The sequence below is a fragment of the Condylura cristata genome, unplaced genomic scaffold (genome assembly GCF_000260355.1).
Source record: "Condylura cristata isolate star-nosed mole 26May11 unplaced genomic scaffold, ConCri1.0 scaffold00022, whole genome shotgun sequence".
In the NCBI taxonomy this organism is placed as follows: Eukaryota; Metazoa; Chordata; class Mammalia; order Eulipotyphla; family Talpidae; genus Condylura; species Condylura cristata.
Genome location: NW_004567123.1, coordinates 34,940,516 through 34,961,791, shown reverse-complemented (window position 1 = coordinate 34,961,791; position 21,276 = coordinate 34,940,516). Strand labels below are relative to the sequence as shown.

At 57.4% G+C, this 21,276-nt stretch overlaps 3 protein-coding genes across 5 annotated transcripts in view; 1 reads left to right on the top strand and 2 right to left on the bottom strand.

Annotated features, from left to right (window-relative positions):
- The window catches only part of CSTF1 (cleavage stimulation factor, 3' pre-RNA, subunit 1, 50kDa), a 9,654-nt gene extending 9,318 nt beyond the window's left edge, over nt 1-336 (bottom strand). For 2 of the 3 annotated variants that reach the window (XM_004686905.2, XM_012728451.1), the window contains exon 1: nt 54-222. The gene's annotated coding sequence lies outside the window, so the exon portion shown is untranslated. Of the gene's footprint in view, nt 1-53; nt 223-267 lie in introns of those variants that run through there. The other variant, XM_012728449.1, reaches the window with a different exon arrangement.
- A 247-nt stretch (nt 337-583) lies between these two features.
- Nucleotides 584-12,904, top strand: AURKA (aurora kinase A). Its single transcript, XM_004686904.2, has 9 exons — nt 584-612; nt 3,509-3,555; nt 4,955-5,234; nt 6,474-6,528; nt 7,353-7,544; nt 8,111-8,249; nt 9,426-9,574; nt 12,014-12,188; nt 12,318-12,904. Exons 2-9 carry the CDS (start codon nt 3,514-3,516, stop codon nt 12,501-12,503), a joined length of 1,218 nt encoding a protein of 405 aa, XP_004686961.1. The 5' UTR covers nt 584-612; nt 3,509-3,513; the 3' UTR covers nt 12,504-12,904.
- An 827-nt stretch (nt 12,905-13,731) lies between these two features.
- Nucleotides 13,732-21,246, bottom strand: FAM210B (family with sequence similarity 210, member B). Its single transcript, XM_012728471.1, has 3 exons — nt 20,873-21,246; nt 15,643-15,821; nt 13,732-15,493 (listed from the first exon to the last, which is right to left on the bottom strand). Exons 1-3 carry the CDS (start codon nt 21,053-21,055, stop codon nt 15,277-15,279), a joined length of 579 nt encoding a protein of 192 aa, XP_012583925.1. The 5' UTR covers nt 21,056-21,246; the 3' UTR covers nt 13,732-15,276.
- Between the last annotated feature and the right edge of the window lie 30 nt (nt 21,247-21,276).

Below are 21,276 nucleotides of genomic sequence, written 5' to 3'. Positions count from 1 at the left end.
GGAAGGCCCAGCCAACCGCCCCAGCCACGCTCGCCACCCCCGGCGGCCCGTACCCGCTAGTTCGGCTCTCTCGGTGCCCAGGTGTCTCCTAGAAAAATGGAGGTGCGAATCCTGCCCGATCGATCGCTCCGCGCTCACAACCCCTGCGCACGCGTTCAGGGCGCCGCGCCGAGCGCTGCGCTATCGAACGCCCCCCGTTTGCCAGCCCTTCTCGCCATCTTACTTACTGGCGCGTTCGGGAAGTTTGCGCTCCTCTTCCAGCCTTACCTGCTACGCGAGACCCCCGACGCCGAGAGGCTGCAGTCCCACGAATAAACGTCTAATCCCGGAGGGTACTCCGGGCGCTGGAGTCACCGCGGGACCAGCGGGCCGTTGGCGCCGCCGCTTCCGGGGCCCCGGCGGGGCCAGTGCGCCTGCTCGTCGCCTGCGCCGTAGCCCGTGACGCCAGCGGCGAGTTCGGGGGGAGCCAATCAGAAGACCGGCCTCTGCGGCCCCGGCCAATCAGCGCGCGGAGCGGAGGGTTTAACTCCTATTTAAAATGAGCACTTTGAATCGTAACGGCTGAGCTCTGGGAGGACTGGGCGGCCTGGCGTCCCAGGCGGGAGCTGACGGGTGCGTGGTCCCGGGCGCAGCGCTGTGAGGCGGGCGGAGGCGGGAGAGGGTGTGCGGGGGCAGCTGGCGCGGCCGGAGGGCGGCGGGGACGCGGCGGGACGAGGAGGCCGCTCTCCACCCCCCCCCCCATCCGCTCTTGGATGTCGGGGCGCCCTAGTCCATCAAAGCCCTGCAGGGGAGGCAGGGGTGCTCGTTCGCCGGGACCCTGCGAGGAGAGCAGAAGGGCTTCGCCCCCCGCCCCTGTGGGGGTAGGGAGGCGCGGCGAGCCAGCCGGGCCCCTGCAGGCAGGTTGGGTGTTAGCGAGGGAAGAAGCGCGGCGGGGGCTGCGGATGGGCCGCCCGGGTACCCTCGGGCAGGACGGGCCTGGGCCTGGCTGGGGGCTGGCCGAGCGGTGAGCCCTGACCTCGGGCTCCCTGGGCCAGTGCTTCCCACACCCTCGGCCCTGGCCCACCTCTGTCGGGGTCCTCGGGGGGCCCCTCACACAACTGCCGACCCACCGCACACCTAGTGGGTCAGAGCACCCGGCACAGCCCGGGGCCGGTCAGCCCGGGGCCGGTCAGCGCTCCAGGTGATTCCAGGGGGCCCTGAGTTCTGGTGGTCAGACCCGCGCCACTGGTGGTCAGCGGGTGTTCAATGGAGGAGCCGCTTGTTAGGGTTGGGGTCGGGGCTGCAAGTGTCCACTCGTGATGGGTCTGATGGGGGATGCAGTGGCCTCAGCCTCCCTCCTCGTTTCAGATCAGGCTTTTCAGCAACATACTCATTTCCTTTGCCCTTTCCTTCCTCAGTGGACACCCCCGGGTTAGACTGCAGGGGGGGCAAGGATAGCAAGGACCAGCCCACAGTGCTGCACCTGACAGACTTCCTCTTTAGAGCAGTGCCTGGAATGGAGCTTGTGCAGACTGGCCCGTGGTCAGGTGACTCCTGAATCTGGCTGTATTCGAGTCACCTGCCTTAGTCTTCCTGGTGCTGGCCCAGAATTTCTGACCAGTCTCCCGCCATTCATCCTCCCGAGAAAGCAGTAGAGTAAATGCGAGCAAGCCTGCGCCTTGGGACTATTGGGGAGCGTGGAGGAAACAGCGGAGTGCAGCTGGAGCTGGCACATGCCCTCGTCCTCCCTCAGTGTGTTTCTGCCACCGCGCTGTTCGGTATCAGGGCGCCAGCCTGGCTCTGTCTTTCAGGTGGTTCTCGTTTTCGCTTTGTCTGTGGGTTAATTCAGCCCCAAACTTTGGCCACTCTAAGTAGTGCGCGTGCTCTGTGTTCGGGGAGGCCACAGGGCATAAAGGACAAAGCCCTTGCTCTTTGGGAGCGATCTCGGGAGGTACTGAGCCGGTCAGATGGGCAGTGACCAATCCAAGTAATGTCTCACAGGTATTAAGTGCGTGTTCTGAAGAGAAACAGGTGGTCAGAAGGGACATGGAGCAGAGACCTCAGTGAAAGGCAGCGGCCCGGTCTTTTTAGTGGAGGAGCCGAGTGAGCAGAGGAACCGGGAGCGCAAAGGCCCAGTGGTAGGAGGCTTAGGGGAAACGGCATCCTGCTGTGGCTGGTAGGCTGTGGACAGGAGGAGGTGGGTCAGGGGAGCGCAAGACCCACATTCATGTGACCTCCCAGATCTCTGTGCTGGCAGGCTTTTGCGTGTCTCTGAAGAACCTTGAAGGCTCTGAACCCAGGACTGGTGTCCAGGCTTGTTCCACCCAGTGTTGCCCATGGGCCTTGGAGGAGGAAGCCCAGACGTGGAGCGATGGAGGGAGCCAGTTGCTAGTAAGGGGAGAGGATTGCGGTTTGACCAGGGATCAGAGCAGTGGTTTTGACGACAAGACATGCTCCTGATGAGATGCAGGGTTTGAGAGAGCTGTGCAAAACAGTTACACCCCGGCTCTTTAACAGCACTGCCTGGTGGGGGTGCCATGACTGAGAGACGGGGATGTCCTGAGAACAGTTTTGGGGAGAAGGGGGTAGGCAAGGAGCAGGACTTTAGTTTGGGGCACATTCAACTTGAGATCGCCAGCTGGAGATGTTTCATGGGTAGTGCAGGGGGAAAGTCTGGCCAGAGATAGAAATTTGGGGGGCCGCAGCTGGTGGAGGGGGAAGGATGGTACTAAAAGCTAGGAGAATGGACGAGCTCACCTGTGGTAGTAGGAAAAGTTGGAACTTGAACTCAGGCTCTGGACTTGAACTAGGGGAGACCTGTGGGGGAGACAAAGTTCCTGGCAGGCCCCTTCCCTCTGGACCGCCTATGCTTCTGCCCTGCTGTGAGTAGAGAGGCTGGGGCAGAATGCAGATTGGAGTTAATCTTGGGAAGGCTATGGGGCAGGATGAGAGGCCCTGGGGAGGGCGAAGATGGGGGGGGCGCGGGCGGGGTGGTAAAGGTGAGGCTGACCAGCAGAGGGTGCAAAGCGACAGTGCAGCTAGGGAGGTGGGGATCGCAGCAAGCCGAGTGTGGGGAGCAGTCATGCTGCCATGAAGGTGGGGGCATCGAGTGGGTCAGCGAGGAGCCTGGCCTGCAGAGAAGAGCGGCTCCAGGAAGGGGGAGATGCCCTGCAGCTGCACAGTGGACAAGACTGTCATGGGGTCCGCTGTTGAAAGAGTTTGTGAGAGGAGCCCTTTGTGGGGAAAGTGCGACCTTGCGAGAGGCAGTGGGTGGGGAGGTTGGCTCGTACACCGATGGGGTGATCCTGCCGGAGGAGGCGATGGAGCAGAAGGAGGAGTCGGTGCGGAGGTGAGGGCTAAGTTTGGGGAGCGGGAGCTTGGACTTAGCGGAGAGGCCTGAGGTGAACATTGTCACCTGAGAAGAGTGCTTCATGTGGGCAGAGGAGTGTGAGGCGCCACCTCCCTGTCAGCACGGCCGCCCCTGTAGCAGTGGGTTTGTGGAGCTAATGGGGCCCTTTTGTCTTTTCAGGCGTCATGGACAAATCTAAAGAAAACTGCATCTCAGGACCTGTTAAGGTAATGAATCACTTGCTATGTCGATCACATTCATAAACTCCAGTGGCGATTGGTCTTAGAGCTGCAGCTCTTCTTTCCACCACTCTCTGGACCGCAGCTTCAGATGCCTCTGCCACTGTCCTAGCTGGGAGTCGCTTCTCAGCATCCCACAGCACCTTGGTGACGACCTCATGCTGACTGACTTTGCTTTGCCTTTTCTCACGTAGCCGGTCAGGTATGGTCTCTCCGTGGTGGGGGCCCAGTAGTGTACACAGCAGGCGCCTAACATTTGCCTGTACTTCCTTGCCTCTGGGAGGTGAACTTCATTGCTTGTTGCCATATTTCAGGAGTGGTAAGCACAGGCACGCAGCTGCCCCTTAGTGAACAGCACGTCCTGGGAACCCCTTTGGGCCTGGTTCCGTGCCAGGTGCGGGGTGCGATGATGAAAAGCACCTAACCTTGGGAGAACCTGGACCCTTTTGGGTGGTGTGTGAGTCAGCACCAGGTCTTAATGAGGGGGGCTGTGTGATTCTCAGGAGGGGCGCTCAGTTCTGGTTGGGTGCTCCAGTGTGGTGGATGGAATCCAGGGGGGCTTTACCAAGGAGGAACCCCTGGAGCTGTGGATACTGCTAATTGAGAAGTGGTTGACTTCTCACTTGGACATTGGGATGCTTGTTAAGCCTGTGCCTACTGTGGGCCTGGTGATGGACATGGGGGTTCCCTTTCCTGCACCATTTCTCTGTTAAGGGGGGCTGCATGCTTGGGAGGAAGTGTCTCCCCTCCCCCCCCCCCATCTGACTGACTAGTTCAGGGTCAAACAATTGAGCAATTTAAGCTTGAGATCCTGCTTACATGTATGGAAGTAACATGGTCTGGTAATGACTTTTGAAGAGTTACTTGTTTCCTTGTTGCCAAAGTTCTTTTTGTTCAGGTCCATTTTGTAATTGGAAAGTAGTCATTAGTAATAAACTTCTTGTGCAAAATCTGGCAAATAGAAAAATCCAGACTGTCTTTCAAGACTCTTGCAGTTGAAGGTAGCCTCTGTTGGACATGGGGATGTATCTCATCATCTTTTTCTAAACATGTGTTGTCCAAGTGGAACTGGGATTTTGCTACAAAATTTCTGTCTCACAACTTCTTGTTGCCTAATAATTCCCAAGTCCTTGAGATTTCTTAGAAAGAGTTTCCTGTCTTCCTCTTCAGATGGCAGTGTGGCTAGTGGCCCTTGTATATGGGCGTAATTTCTGGGGGAGCAGGGTCCCTGCTCAGCCACGCGCTGTCTTCTGAAAAGCGCTGACTAAAATCATTTCCCCTTCCATCTGTTACCAGCCACGTCACTTCATTCTGTGAGACAAAAACATGAAATTCTTTAACCAGCTTATGAAGCCCATGAAGTTTCTTTTTTTCCCTCCGATCCTAGACGATGGTTCCGCTCCGTGATGGTGCGAAGCGTGTTCCTGTGCACCAGCACGCGCCCTCCCAGAGCGCACTCCCTGCGAGCAGTGGCCAGGCGCAGCGGGTCCTGTGTCCGTCCAACTCCCAGCGCCTGCCGTCGCAAGCGCAGAAGCTGGTCTCCAGCCACAAAGCAGTTCCGAACCCGAACCTGAAGCAGAAGCAGTTACAGGCGAACAACGCCCCTCGTGCCGCCCCCAGGCCGCTGGCTGGCACCCCGAAGAGTGAGCCCCCACCGTCAGCCCCAGGTAAGGCAGCCCGGCCGCGCGGGGGTCGCCCGGTGGTTTAAAGCACAGGTATCCAAACGTGGTGGTTTGAGGTCTTGGTGTTCACGTTTCTGTTGAGGATGGGGACAGCTGATGTCCGCGCCGAAGGGACCTTGCATCTCGTGGGCCAGGTCTAGGCCGAGAACACAGATCTGGTTTCAGCTCTCACGGAAGAGGGCAACAGGGAGGGCACGGCGCCGTCTGTCCTGTGATTGCTTGGGGGTGGGGAGGGCGGGGTCGCCGTGCCTGTAGCAGCTCCTCGGGGAGCTCAGGTCGCTCAGCATCTGGAACACAAAGGGGAGTGGGTGAGTGGGCGGTGGGCGCGGCCACACTGGGTGCTGCTGGAGGCTGTGGAAGGCTTTTGAGCAGGAGAGGAAGGGTCCGACTTGCCTAGCAGAAAGCTGCATCTCTGGATGCGTGGAGGCAGTGCTGGGCCCTGCTGGGCACCACGTGGTTTGGGGCAAAGGTGGCAGGGGCCTGTGCCGAGTGGGTGCTCACAGGAATTTGTCGGGCGAACGTTGACACAGCTCGCGCCTCGGGAAGCGCTGCCGCCCCGTGCCCTGTGTTCTTGACCACACTGCAGAGGCAGGCAGGGCGGCGAGGAGGAAGCTGAGACTGACCGGTCTGCCGACGTGGCGAGGGAGAAGGTGCAGACGCCTTTGAGCGCTCACGCAGACAGGACCGGCAGTGACTGACCTGGAAGAGGAGTGAGAGGGGTTAGAAACGGCAGTCACGGAGGTGCTCTCAGCTGAGCTGGTGAAGCGGCAGGACGAGCAGCTTGAGCTGGCCTCCAGGCAGCCGGCAGCGCACAGTGCTGCCACGGCCCGGCTGGCCGGTGGCTGAGGCGAGGTTGCCGGGCCCCTGTGCAGCTGGCTTACTGCGAGTCTGCTGCCTTGGCTGTTCTTCTGTTTCTCCTTGGCAACTTCTATACCACAAAATGGCTTATTAGTAACCTATAGACTGTGCCTGTGTAAATGAATGTATAGTAAGTCAGGCGTATGTGTAACCCAAATACAAGTTCCCTCCACCCTCGCAGGTGCAGCTGTGAGTCCTTGAGTGACGTCTCCTCAATGCCACTGGAATTTCTTTGAACAGAAACGATGAGTCTCGAGGGCCAGCTGTAGTAGTCTTCTATACAAAACTTTATTATTATGGTGGCATACTGTTAATATTTTTGTAATACATTCTTCGATTTATCTCTCGACATGTTTTTACTTACAGGAAATAATTCTGAAAAGGAACAGGCATCAAAACAGAAAACCGAAGAATCCAAAAAGTAAGTTTACCTTGTTGCAAAGCTCTGTACTCTGTTCCAGAAAGGGTCATTTTATTGCAGATTTTCTAAAAATGAGGTCACTTAGAAAGCCTTTCTAAGAAGGGGGAGATTTTGTTTAAAGAGAGATGCTTCCTGGGGACTCCAGTTTCTTACTGCTTTCTAAATTTGGAAAAAGCTTTATGAATCTGTCCCAGAAATGTATAAACTAAGCAAAGAGCAGTTGCTGTTGACCTCTGTGCATGTGACTGTGCAAGTACTTTGACAGTGAGTAGTTCTGATCTGTTAGAAAGCCAAACTGTAGTCTCTCCCAGACAGCCAGTCACCTGCTGTCAGCCTGAAGGAGGCGGGCCAGGGTTGACCTGAGACTTGCTTTGCTTTTGCTGCCTACTGGAGTCACTCACTGCCCCGGGGGCCTCGTCCCTCTCTAGGGGTTCTCCACCCCAGAGAGTGCAGGTCTGTAGGTGGAGCGGGTGCTGAGTGTGGGCCTGTTTGGGAGCATTCTCTCCTGTCCAGTTCCCTCAGCCTTTTTGGGGTCTCGAGTGGCCTGAGTAGGCCTAGAGCTGCCTTGGGGCAGTTCCTGTGAGTGCTGGGTTCCAAACGTCCAGAGTGATGCTTGTCACTTCTGTGGTAACAGCAGTAGAGGAGGTTAAGGTTTATGGCCACTCATTGTTGACTTAGCCCATGACGAGGGCAGCTGCAGGGGACAGCTGTGGGTGCCAGAGCCCTACAGGGTATAGCTGCTGTGGAGTGCGGGTGTAGAGGTTGGTTTTCACATTTTAAAAACATTCAGATTCTTTTCTTCCTCACACCAAATTCTTTCTTAGAAGACAGTGGGCCTTGGAAGACTTTGAAATTGGCCGCCCACTGGGTAAAGGAAAGTTTGGCAATGTTTATTTGGCAAGAGAAAAACAAAGCAAGTTTATCCTGGCTCTTAAAGTGCTGTTTAAAGCTCAGCTGGAGAAGGCAGGGGTTGAGCACCAGCTGAGAAGAGAAGTGGAGATACAGTCCCACCTTCGGTAAGCGCTCAGGTGGACGGTCCAGGGTGGTGTGCGGAAGTCAGCGTTCTTAACGGTTGTCAGCTCTTCAGAAGGCCTGCTGTATGGTGCTGCAAGGAGACTAAACGGGCCATTTTCCAAAAAGATTCTAGATTGAAGTGCTGTGGTCCAAAGAAAACATCTCTGTTTGAAACAGTGTTCTATAGTAATTTATGTGAGCAGTGGGGTGGGGGGGTGCGGGTGGGTGGGGCCTCTTGCTCCGACTGCTGAGTGCTGGCAGCCTGCAGGCTGGCTCGAGCAGTGGCTGGGTTTTCTTTTTTAAGAAACCCCCTTTAGTATTTTTTCCAGATTTGAACCGGCTAATACGCTGACCTGACACTAACCCTGCAGCCAGTGCACTAACCCACTAATATTTCAAAACGTGTGCAATCAGATGTATTGGTTTGTCTTGGGGAATTCCTTCAGATTCCCGAGGGGTGGGGGCCATGGCCATTTCCCTGTGGTTTCGCAGGAGGGCTTGATAGGGCCTCAGCACGCATCTGGCCGCGGCCCCCAAGTCAGGCGCCACTCTCCGTGCTTTGTTGCAGGCACCCGAACATTCTCCGGCTCTACGGATACTTCCATGACGCTACCAGAGTGTACCTAATTCTAGAATATGCACCTCTTGGAGCCGTGTACAGAGAGCTTCAGAAACTGTCCAAGTTTGATGAGCAGAGAACTGCCACTGTGAGTTTGTTTTCGTTAATTCCGCTTCCCGTGCTGTGCTGGTGGGGCCAGGTGTGAGTGGGAAGAGCCGGGGTCCCTTCGCCGTCCCTCGTGGACAGCTGGCTCAGCTCGAGCTGCCTTCCACAGCCACTTTTCTGTAAGACTGTACAGAAATAGTTGCTTTCTCTTTTGAAATTATCTAAGAATAGCTTTAGACTTAAGGTAATTTTGGTGACGGTGCAGAACACTTGCTTTTATTAAGTTGCTGTTTATGTTCAGGATTATTTCCCCCAAGATATTCTTTGTTCCCCCCTCGCCCCCGCTCAATTGTTACACTGGTTTGCAGCCCTGCATGGGTTTCAGGTTTAGCGTCTCACCTGAGCAGCTGCCCAGGTCATGGCACAGCCACCACTGCTGTCCGTCACCATGCCGCCGCCTCCGCCTCTGGTCACCGCCACTGGGCTGCCGAGTCTAAGCGAGCGTGGTCACGGCTTTGCGTCCTTCACCTTGTCCAGATCAGCGACACCGTGCGCTGTCTGCCTTGTCCCCAGGTGTCCATCTTGCCGGTGGCTGAGCCGCACCCCGAGGGCCACGCCTTCACCTGCCCGCGGTGGGTGCTGGGCTGCTGCCCACGGCAGCCCTGGTGACAGTGCAGCAGGGAGCACATGGCCCGGGGGGTTCATGCTCCTCGGCAGATGCACAGGGGTGGTGTCTGGGTCATGTAGGCGCTGTCTTCATTTCTTGAGGGAATCCCATGTTGGTGTAGCCTGCACCAGTTCACCTTCCCGCCGCAGCTTGAGCCCCCCTTCTCCGCATACTTGCCAATGTGCATGATTCTCCACTTCCTCCATTACAGCCATTCTGACCTGCGCGAGGTCAGACTCCCTGTGGCTGATCTGCATGTCCCCAAGACAGTGACAGGGAGCCTCTTTTCCCACCTCGTGGCCCTGTACGTCTGCGGGGAACCCTGACTTAGACCCTGCGTCCGTTCCCGAACGGCGGCGTGGTGACAGGCTCACGCACGTGTGGCTTGCAGAGGCTCCTCCCGTTCAGCAGGCTGCTTTGGCGATGGGTTTTTGTTTTGTTTTTGAAGCTGCTCTTAGGTGTTAAATCTGTATTGGTTTCCTACCAAAAAAGTTTGTCTAAAATTGGTTAAAATAAATCTAAGGCACACTTTTAAAACTTTTTTTGAAATAGTATATCACAGAGCTGGCAGATGCCTTGTCTTACTGTCACTCGAAGAGAGTCATTCACAGAGACATTAAGCCTGAGAACCTGCTCCTCGGGTCCGCGGGAGAACTGAAGATTGCAGACTTTGGGTGGTCTGTTCACGCCCCGTCCTCCAGGTATGTGGCGACAGCAGTGGGGTTCGTTCGCTTTCGCGAAAACACCAGCGTCTAAGCATGAGCAAAACTAACACGCGTAAGCATGGTGGTTGTGCTGAGCTGGGGCGGGCAACTGGCAACCATACTTTGGAGTGATTTGGGCTTGGTGGTAACTGAGCATCTTGAAGAGCGTTTTGTTTAGGCTGTTTTCCGAGTCGTAGGCCTGGGGATCGAGGGGCTTAGTGGCCTTGGTCGCTGTAATGGGAGGCGCTGACATGGTGGGTGTGACTACGTCCCCCCGGACCTGAGGCCACCTCTCGGGGCAGCGGTGTCGAAGGAGAGCCAGAGCCAAGAGAACAGGGCTGCAGACATCAGCTGGTGGCCTGGGACACTCGGGGTGGGGTCAGGAGTCTCTGGTCAGCTTTTGTCACGAGAACATGTTCTTGCTTGCCCGCCCTCTCTTAAAGTGGGGATATCGATTGAAATAACTTAATTATTCCGTGAACTTTGCAAATAAAAGCTCAAATACTTGTTTAATTGGAGTTTGAATTAGCTTTTGAAACCTGGTATGAGGGAGGTCATTCTAAAAGTAGACATTTACCAGTAAGCATTTGTCAGCTTGGGGATAGAACTTGAAAAAAAAAAAAAAAGGGTTTAAAAAATATGTATTCTAGGACCCTCCCTGGCCGCGCAGGGGTTAAAGACACAGCTGTCCAGCTGTAGCCAGCCATTGCAGCACTGAGCTCAGTCCCTGGCTGGCCAGGGAGCTAACCTAACCTGCACGGCACAGACCTCCATCTCACCCACTGCTCCCCTCAGCCGTTTATTTCAGTGGATCTACCTGTTCTACACCCCAGCTCTGTCTTTGCTAAATCCTCTTGCCTCTCCTGCACCTCTGGCCTATACCCCAGTTCTTGTATGCATAAATAAATCTTAAAACAAAAAAATGTACTGTAGGCTTAAGCAAATGACATGTAGTGGGGTGGTCTTGTTAGAGACCACTTCTGATGGTCTCAGGGACACTGAATCTGTGATTGAAGTTTTCTTTAAAAGCCAGGAGCTATTGGCACCTGGTGAGATGAACAGCAGTGAAGCTTTATGGGCTTTAGGGACACAAGGGCTGACCTGGCTGTGGCCTGTCCCTTGAGTCGTCCTGATAGGAACGAGCTGAGCTGCTGCTTGGTGAGGGGGACCTTCAAGTAAAAGCCGCGGTCATCGGCTCTGCCAGATGTTAATGATCAAAGATCTCCCAGGGTCCCTTGGGCGGGTCTTTGAGGACTCTGACCCTCGTGGTGATGTGGGTGGCACATCTGGAGAGGTCACTGGTCATTTGAGCATTTGTGTTCTTGGTGGGCACCAGGCCTGGGGACCCCACACCGGCCCTGACCCAGCAGAAACGCAGCACAGACCTATGTGCTTCTTGCTCCCGGTTGGTGTTTGCTCCTGTGCAGCCTCAAGTGCGCACACTGAGCCCGCCCAGTGCTGCCACCGGGCCATGGCCGCTTTCTTGGTGGGTCTGCAAAAATGACTTCGGGCACCACGATGCGTCTGAGGAAATGAACGGTCTTGTTAATGCCTAATGCGTAGTCCACGCTCACACTTCCCTACTGTCTGCAAACAGCTGTGCTTTTAAAGCTCCATGCAGCCAAGGTCCATCATTATAGTGTGTCTTTTTAATTTAAATTTCTAATTTCAAATGAATCCTTCCATGATAAATTGATCCTGGTTTTAAAAATGGGCATTGACTGCAGAGTAAAGGGCTTGAAAATAAAAAAGTTCACATGCGTGATTCTCTGCTGTGTCCAGTTTTCTAATTGTCTCTGCGACGTCCTTGCTGCTGGGCCCTACCTGCCAGCAGGATGTGGCTACGGGTCGCCAGTGTTTCTCCTGCCTTTCAGCAGCCCATCTGCTCTGTCATTCTCAACTCCGGAACTCAAAGTTGTGGGTATTTTTAACCGTGTACTTACTTAGCCAGACCCTCATCTTGTGTTTGCTGAAAACGGACATTAGATCAGAGGCCTGAAGAATATTTTTGGCAAGAACAGTTCATGGGCTTCCCCCCAAATTTCAGTTTCTCTTTTCTACCTGCGATGTATCGGGAGTTTGTGTGTGTGTGTACCCCAGACCTGGTGCTCTGCCAGCCGCTTGACTCGTATGCTGCTCAGCCAGCGGGTGCGAGCCGGGTCAGTCCAGCGTGTGCTGACAGCGCTTTGCATGGCTGCTTCGAATATGTCCGCCTTGGCTCTGGATTTGGCACGTTTGGGGTGCGGTGCGGGGCTGTCTGGTGCTGCACATCTCTGTCAGTCTGTGTCTTGTTGTCGAGGGGGGGTTTGGGAGAACTTCACGGTGTGGGACCTGGCCTAGGAGAGGCTCTCAGTCGATGTCAGCACAGTGGCTCCTGACTGAGCCGCTGTTGTAATAGTAAAGCAGAAGCATGTCAACCTGCCTCCCCGTTTCCAGGAGAACCACCCTCTGCGGCACGCTGGACTACCTGCCCCCGGAGATGATCGAGGGCCGAATGCACGATGAGAAGGTGGACCTCTGGAGCCTTGGGGTTCTTTGCTATGAATTTTTAGTTGGGAAGCCTCCTTTTGAGGCGAGCACATACCAGGAGACCTACAAAAGAATATCGCGGGTAAGACATAGCTGGAAAGGACTCAGATCTCCAGTTAGAATTCTTATCAGCCGTAACTTAGGCCATCACCTCAGTACTGCCGCTTTTCTCTCTAAGCCATGTTTGTGACTGTCACTTACTGTACTCCAGGTTGAATTTACGTTCCCTGACTTTGTACCAGAAGGAGCCAGGGACTTCATCTCGAGACTATTGAAGCACAACCCCAGCCAAAGGCCAACTCTGAAAGAAGTACTGGAACACCCGTGGATCACAGCAAACTCATCCAAGCCACCAAGTAGCCAGAAAAACAAAGAATCGACTAGCAAACAGTCGTAAGACCACAGGGCGAAACCGGACTCGGGGCTGCTGTGCGAGCCGCCAGGGACAGGCTCTGACCTTTATCTTGTGCCGACGCCTGCTCCAGGAATCTAGGGCGCTCCAGGAATCACTTTTCTCTTACTGAGCAGGCAGTACTTTGCCCTCCCGCTCAGCAACTCCATGGCAACCAACAGCACACTGCAGGGAAGCCTTCATGAGAATGCGTGAACGTCCTGGTTTCCAGTGCGAGGCGGCCACCCACAGCCTGTCCCGCGACCTTGCAGAAGAGTGCCAGGCCTGACGGGGCGAGTGGCTGCTGAGCCCGCAGGTCAGTTGAGAGCTGTGCAATACCTCCTGAGTACCCAAGGGTGTATGTAACTTATTGGGGGGGCACGCGTGGTCTAGCTGTCGGAATGAATATGGGATTCTTCCTTTTAAATGTTAAAATAAAGAGTTTTGTGCAGCCTTGTGTTGTGAGTGCCATGGCAGCTCTTAGGGACGCTGTCTGCCCGCTGTTCCCGGTGGCCACAGCCTCTTCTGTCGGACTAAACTGGCACGTGTCCCCTATCCGGGACTTGTGGGGCAGATGCTTCTCGTGTCTCACAGCTGTCTGGAAGTGCTAAGGGTTGCTTTCTTCACTGCAGAGGCACCACTGTGTGCACACATGCCCAGATGCATTTCTAGAGCACGTGGGGACCCTCTCCCCACCCCACAGCCCTGCAGAGCTGGTCTGCCTGTGGCTGGTCCCTCGTTCTGTGTTCCTAGCTGCTAGGTCATGTGTTCCTCAAAAGGTGGGGCAGGCTTGATGGTGGTGAAGCACAGGGTCGCTGTGCGTGCTGGATGCAGAACTAGGGACGTACGCTTTGCTTTGCGCTGACTTCCAGCGCTGGGCACCAGTACATGCACGTCTCAGCAGAGCAGCTACAGCAGTGCCGAAACTGCGGCCTGAATGACAGCGTGCAGTTACTGCCCCGGAGACAGGCCGCTCTTGCCCTCACAGTCTGGAGCAGAACCAAAGTGTGTGCCCCGGCGCCCTCGTCCGCGCGGCAGGGCAGGCTTTGCCTGGGCCTCTAGGGGATGTCTGTTACTTGCCCAAGCTCTCCCACATGAGCAAGTAATAAAACTGCATCAGCAAGCTGGGCGCATGCAGCTCTGGGCGCTCGTTGGCTCTGCTCAACGTGAGGGCTTTCCGGAAGAAAGAAAAGTTCTCCATGGACTTGACCAACGATGTTTTATAGATTTAAACTGCTTGTTTTGATCAGATCAAAGCATTATACAGATAAACACTTATACTTTTAAAATAGACAGCTTTATTCCCTTAGGCCCATAAAAACAATGCAAATACAAGGAATTCGGATGTCTTGCTGGTGAGTTCACATAACACATAGTCCCTAGTCACTGACCTCCCCTCCAGAAGGAGCCACAGCGCAGACTGGGCTTGGGGGCCTGACGGCCGCTTGAGCTGCGTGGCCTTTCCGACCACTGCCATCTCTCCACACAATTCCAGTTTTAAACTGGGAAAAGAGCTCACTTGGCTCTTCAGCATAGGCCTTACTGGGCTCTGCAGCCAGGAGGCCAGCCGCTGAGTGCAGGTGTGGTGGACCACTGCTCCCGTGCTGGCCAGGCGACCTGCGCAGCCGCAGGCATTCTGGGCATGTAGGTCAGAACAGGCACTGGGCCAAGTGCTGGAAAAGGAAAAGTGCAGATCTCCGGGAAAGGCCTTGGGAGCAGAGACCATCTACAGGGCTGACAAGTGACCTGGGTGAGTCCATGTGGCTACGGCTACCCCGTGTTGGGAGGCAGCGTTCGGGCTTGCAGTTCTCTCCATTTTCATAAAGAAAACCAGCCAGAAGGATAAGTACAGCTCCTTCCCCCGTGGAGGTAGGCAGGACTGGCTTCCTGGGGGCTCCGGAGGGCGCGTCCATGGTGCTGGATCCCACAAAAGGGCTCCTTCTCAAGCGCCTGCTCTGTGTTTGAATTTCTAAAGTAACACCCCTGACAGAGTGAGGGGGCCTCAGAATACCCACCTTGCCCACCCCCAGGCTTCTCTGCTGCAGCCTGGCTGCCTGTGTACAGCAAGTGAGACTGGCCTTTTCAGAGAGCCGTACACCGCCTTTAGCTTGACAAATATACTGGAAGCAACCCAATGTAAGCACGAGGCGGCCACTCTGGAATGGCAGGTTTGCAGGGGGCTAAGCACGTGCCCTGCACACGCCTCCCGGGCAGGGACTGGCACCCGCTCGCACTGGATAGAGCTCCAAGTTTACCTCAGCAGAGCCACCTGAGTTAGACCCCACTGGCCAGCCTGGAAGGGGATTTGGGAGTCACTGAAACTGTTTCCCCAAGCGAGTGTGAAGACGGTCCAAGCGCGGACACCGAGTTAGTTCCTGGCTACGTACTGAGGTGGCGCCTCCAGCCATGGCGCCTGTCAGCACTGGAGGAAAGGGAGCGCTGAAACCAAGCTTAATGAATCGCTGCCTTTTAAGAAACTGGGCAAAGATGAAGTCCTGGGGCTTCTGCAGACACACCCTTGCCAAAGACCTTCCAGAGGAGCACTTCAGGGTGTGCAGGGTGGCCGGAGACAGCTCATTGTGCGGGCTCTGCTGACCTTGAGCACCGCGGGGAGCACTCACGCCGCTTCTCCAGGACATTACACCTGGTCAAAAACCTGAGACCCGCCCATGAGATAACAGTTACCCTCCTGCCCCCCAAGCCCTACAACTCCTAAGACCAATCTAAAAATACCTAATTAAAAAGAAATAGGTTTTCAGGTCTACAGTTGAAAAGTCCGTCAAGGCTTTGCAGCTGGAGGCTTAAAAAACCCCACTTTGCGGAAATATCTGACGATCAAGGGCACAGACACCAAGGTGATGCTGATCCTCACCGGCGCGAAGAGCTTGTGGATGGCGTAGGCCACCACGAAGGTGCTCGAGCCCGCCGCCATCTTCGACTGCACCAGCGACTCTCTGAACCCCAGTTTAAGCAGAATTGCAGACATGTCCACGCCACTGTGGGGGTGGGGGGGGCACAAGCGAGACAAAACAACCCGGTTATCACAGCGAGGATTAAGTTTGGGACGTGACTTGGCTGTAAGTTTGCAGTAAGTTAAAATGATGAAAGCAGCTAAATTCTTAGGGGAAAGCTGCCCGCAGCTCACCTTGACACCACCGTGTAAAAGATGCCCAAGGACACGAGCGAGACCCCGATGTGAAACGACACGCCGACCGCGCCGTACTCCTGGAAGACCTTCCTCAGCTGCTGCGTCTTGCTCGGCTGCTGCTCTGCGCTGCTGGCGCGGGGGCCTGTGGCCGCTGTGCCTCGGCCGGGGTCCTGCGCCTAAGCCACAGGAGGGGGACACTTTAGGCAGGGACGAGGGTGTCCGTGGTCCCCACAGCTTTCATCCTCACAGGGCCTGCTCTCTGCCTACCCGGGGACTCCCTACCCGCTTTCTCACTCGGAGCTCAGGCTGCTGCCCACTGAGCCACTGTGTGCAGGACAGGCCGGGCCCCAGTTCGGCTGACAGCCGCCTCGTGTCCAGCTGACTCCAGGGCCTGTGACTACATTACATGGCCAAGGGCGTCTGAGACGGGAGCCCCTTCTAGGTCATCCAAGTGGCCAGTGTGATCACACAGACCCTTACTCAGGCCCCCGCAGGGGGGTGGGGGCACGGGCGGGCGGGAGATGTGGAGAAGCAGCGTAGGGCTGACGCTGCTGGCTTTGCAGCGAGCAGCGGCCTCTGGCTCCAGGCATGAAATGGGCTTTGCCCTTGGGGCCTCCAGCCGGCCTGGCTGATTGGCTGCCTTGCAGACCCATTTGGACTTGGCCTCTAGAACCGAACCATCGGAGAGTGTGTGGGCTGTTCCAAAATTCCAGTTTCTTGGCCTCTTGTGGCAGGTAGAGGCCCGCTCGCTGGGGCAAGGACACTTGACCTCACCCCTGGGCCGGCAGGGCTCAGCTGCTGCTCCCAGCCGCCGCCTACAGCACCCCACAGCACCCCGGCACTCTTCCTCTACAGGAAGTGGAGAGGCCCCGGGAGTGGCTCAAGGTTGCCTGGGCCAGGCCAGGCTGGCCGAGTCGGCGGCCTGAGCACATGGCTGCCACAGGACACTACAAACGCAGACGGTGGTGCGGCAGACGGGGCTGAACTATGTGAACGTTCAGAAACAAGATCTGCCCCGAGTGGGAGCAGGTCAGGCGGGGGCTCGGAGCACTGAGCACCTGCAGGGAGAAAGGAAACAGCCACCAGCAGCGGATTCAGACACCCAAGTTCAAAATTCCTTCTCGGCATGAAAAGTGCTTTTCTCGGGCAAGGATTCCCGACTCCAGGGACGTCCCCGGTGAGCCCTCCCTCGTGGGCACATCTGGGCCGCAGCTCCAGTCTCAGGCCTTTGCCGCAGGCCCCTCTCCTGTGTATCTTTAGAGCCTCGTGGGCCACACAGCACAGTACCCAGGAGCCCCTGGCGCCTGGCCTCCCGGCCTGTCCATGAGGGGCTGCTCACCACCGCAGGGGACCCCGGGGACAGGGTCGAGAACAGAACCCGCGGGCTGCTCAGGCCCTCGGTTTCCTCTCCGGGTCACTGCGTGTCCCAGTAGGGAGGACACTGGAAGTGGGAAGGGGCGCAACCCCAGCGAGACCTCAGCCTGTATGTCTGGCCGAAAGTCTTGTCAACATGCTGGCCAGAGAGAGCCTGTAGGTGAGGCGACTGCAGCGCTCCCTGGAAGCCGGAGGGGCCTTGCCACACACCCCTGGCCCAGACGCCCCACCCCCTGGAATGTGGCCTCCCACTCCAGCCACAGTGCTGCGTGCTGTCCCGCCAGGGTGTCTGTGGGAGCTGCGCCCTCACTGCGGCCTCCAGCGTTACTTGTGCCACTGCAGGAGAAGCTTCCCAACTGCCCTCACTGAAGCCGGGCCCCTCGCGCCCTCTCTGCCCTCCATCACCGCCGGCCACTTCGTTTACCCCACATCGTCTGTGAGCAAGGCTATGGGCCGCCTAAGAAGTCAGGCTCCGAAACCAGCTGCTATGTGGGGTGCTTCCCACTCCCTGGGCGGGTCCACCTTGGGCACCCACCAAGAGGCCTTGTCCCTTTGTAGTTTACCAACCACAGGGTTCAGGCAGACAGCTGAATGTTTACGTGGACTTAAGTCTCAGCCATGGCTAATTCTGGAACATTTTCATCACCCAGTTAGCAGCTCTCTGCATCCCCTAGGCACCCCCCTTCTGTCTCTGAGATCTGCCCCTTCTGGACATTATCAGGTACACAGGACTGCACGTTCCGTGGTCACTTGTGACTGCTGTAGACTAAATGCATGTGACCCTCAAAATTCCTTGGCTGAAACCTGATCCCTAATGTATTTGAGATGGGAGGTAGATATGGTAAGGGGGAGCCCCCAGGAATGGGGTGAGTGCTTTCTTTCCTGGCCCCTCCAGCCAGTGAGGACCCCCAAGAAGTCAGACCAGGAAGCAGACCTCGCGGGGCATTCAGCCTGTCAGCACCTTGACCTTGGACTTCAGCCCCCGCACTGAGAATTCGAGGCGTTGCTACGCCCCGTCTGTGGCGTTTCTACGCCACGTCTGTGGCGTTTCTGTTACAGCAGCTGGAATGGACTCAGCTTCTTTCACTAACACCATGTCTTTGAGGTCACTGGCCCCACAGCTGGCAGAAGCTGCTCCCTTCTATGAAGCGGGATCTGATTCAGCTGTGATACAAAGCACAAGCTCCAGGCCGCACCGTGAGGCCGCACCGTGAGGCCGCACCGTGAGGCGACACCGCGAGGCGACAACGCGAGGCGACAACGCGAGGCGGGGCGGCTCGGCGCCTCGTCCTGCCCGGGCAGGGCAGAACCCAGAGGGGCTGAGGCTCAGAAAGGCGCCCGAGCACCTGAGCGTGCGTGGGGCATCTCCATCCTGGAGGAAAACCTGCAGAATCATACAGGGCAGCTACTCACTGCCCTCCTCCCGCAAAAGTCTGCTCAAAAATTCAGTTCACTTGTTAAAAGAATCTTTTCTTCTCCTCCCACCTGGGAGCATCTCTTTTGTCCCTAAACCGTAGTTGCGGCAGAAAAAGAGGAAAACAAAACCCCGGAACCTTTGCTCCTGGAATTTATCTCTGCTGTGATATGTCCCTCAGTGCTGTGACCAGCATGTCATTTCCCTCGAAGCTGGAAGACAAGTGTTAAACAAGGGGAGGGCTGCTGCGGCCCCAGGGGCGGGTCTGGCAGGCAGTGGCGGGGTTTGAGGAAAACTTCCGTGGCCTGCGGGTTCTGGCCACGAGGCTGCAAGCCCCCACTTCAGGGCCGAACAGCCCAAAGCAGGCCCCATTGCCAGAAGACCCCGGCTCCAGAGGGGAGGAGGAGAACCGTGCTGGGGTCCTTCGGGCTGGTCAGCACAGCGACCCCCTGTCCTCAGCCCTTGACTGTCTCTGCCACCCCAGCAGGAGGGCTGCCAGGGCTGGGGTTCTGATAAGGACGAGCCCGCCCACCTTCTGCCCTTGGGAGGCTCCAGGTGGCCAGTGCTGATACTTGGCTGCCCACGGCGCAGAGCCAGCGACCTCTGGGACCCGAAAGCCCTCCCCCTCAGGCCCGACACCCAGCCCAAGGAAACCCATGCACCAGGCCAGTGCAGCAGGCTCTGTGAGGGCCTTTGTCTTTCTTAGAACCTCTATTGTGCCAAAAGGCCTTTTGGCCAAACACGAGGGGTGGGGTGGGGGTGGGGGAACAGCCAGAAAGAGACAGGACCTGCAACACCCTGGGCTCCTGGAGAGCAAGTCACTTGTCTGTGGCCTCCCGCGGGTGGCTGGTGTCGGCAGGCAGGGCGGTTTGTGTAGGCGTGGCCGGGAGAGGACCTGAGTCATGTTCAGTGAAAGGGCAGCCTCTCCTGTGGCTTGCTTTACTGGTTGTCCTGCTTAGAGCAGAGACTCCTGGCGGGAGGCAGAAGTGGGCACTTAATTAACCTGGAAAACTGGGACCTTTGGACACGCCTCCCAATGACCACAGTGACAAGCCCCGGGGAGCCAGGAAGAGGAGGGGGGCAAAGCACAGGTGTCCCCCAGCTCCCAGGCCCCCTGGGGAGTGTTTCAGGGAGAGGAGTATTGCTTGTCCTCACTTCCTGTTAGGTTCTGATCCCACTCGGACTGGCCCACCCACCCGAGAAGCCCAGGCTGCTGGGCCCTGGTTTCGTACGTTACCGCGCTAGCAATGCTACTAACATGGACTCAGAACCCGCCGGGTAGGAACAGGACCCGTCTTACTCACAGTGTGAAAGGTGAATTGCTGACCCCCGCCCTTGGTACAGATGAGGAGACAGAGACGCGGGGGACTGATGAAGGCCACGGCTAGCGGTGCGTACAGGGAGTCTGAGGCACACACACCCGCCTGGCCAGGCCTGGGTGGGGTGGAGGCTGGCGTGGCCGATAGGACAGTCAGGGAGGCCAAGAGGTCACTTCAGATGGGGATCGCAGGGCATAGCACCACCCAGGGCATCCCTGGTGGTCAGGGAAGGCTTCCTGGGGGTGGGGACAGCGGCACTGAGCTAGAAGAATCGCCAGGGAGCAGCAGTGTTTGGAGGTGTCTTGCTGGTGAGGGGCCCCAAACTGAGCTCAGGGCTTGGAGACAAGAGCCTGTCAGGTGGTTCAGGAAGCCGGCTCCAGGGGTCCCGTGCTCAGGCACTTGTTCCTGGAACCTTGTTGGGAGGTGCTGTTTTAGCCCCTTGAAAGCGCAACACACAGGCTCAGGGCCTTCAGCGCTTGGGGTGAGCCCAGGCTGGCAGGGTACCCAGGCAGGAGGCACTCTAGGGTGCAGAGCTGGGGTCTGCCCCACAGCAGCGGGGTTCTGCCTGTCTGGCTAACTGTCAGCTACAGACTTTTCGTGAAAGGAGAGCCGGAATCACCACTGAGTGGAATCCGGGTGTCACTGGGCATGCACAGAAGGCAAGAGAAGCAAACCAGCACCGGGGGTCTTGCCGAGCCTGAAGTGAAGGAGGCCTGCTGTGGGTCTGGTGAAAAGCAGGGGAGAGCGCCCCAGCAGCTGCTGGCCCAGGGGGGCTCCCTCGGAAGGGAACGGGTCTGACAGACAGGCCCGCGGCCAAATTTAATCCCAAATCCAAGTCCCACCGACAGTTCTGTCGGCCTCCTGGCTACCCCCACCGCGCGGGATGATGCTCTGGTTCCCGGGGCCCCGCTGGGGACTGTGACCTTGGGCAGATCGCCGTCCTGCCAGAGCCTCAGTTTCTCCGTCTGTCGCTTGGGACGACCCGGTCTTTGGCGTGCAGGGATCTGGGGCCTGGGGGACCCTGGGGGAGCTCGGTCTCGGGCATCTGGGCATGCAAAGCTCTCCTTCGGCGGCGGTGGAAGGGGTCGGGATGCCCGGGGCTGGGGGTGGGGTGGCTCACCTGGCGCCCATGGTAGTCCCCGCGGGCGGCGCTCAGCAACCGTAGGTCGGGTCCCGGCGGGAACAGCGGCAGTAGCCGGGGCGGCGGAGCACAGGACACCGCAGCACCCAGGAGCCAGGTGGCGCAAGGCCGGGTCCGGGCGCCCAACCGGCCCGAGGGGCCCAGCAGCGCCAGCAGCCCCATGGCGGTGAGCACGGGCTTGCGCAGCAGCTGCACGTGCGGCGGGCGCGTGTCGTTGACCTGGAAGCGCGCCGTGAGCGTGCGCTGCGAGAAGGGGTGCGGGTGGTAGCTGAGGAAGGCGTTGTCGTTGCTCAGCAGCGCGTAGCGGACGCGGGCGCTGGCGTTGGCCACCAGCTGGTTCTGGTGCTGCGCGACCACCTGCGGCGGCACCGGGAGGCTGGGGC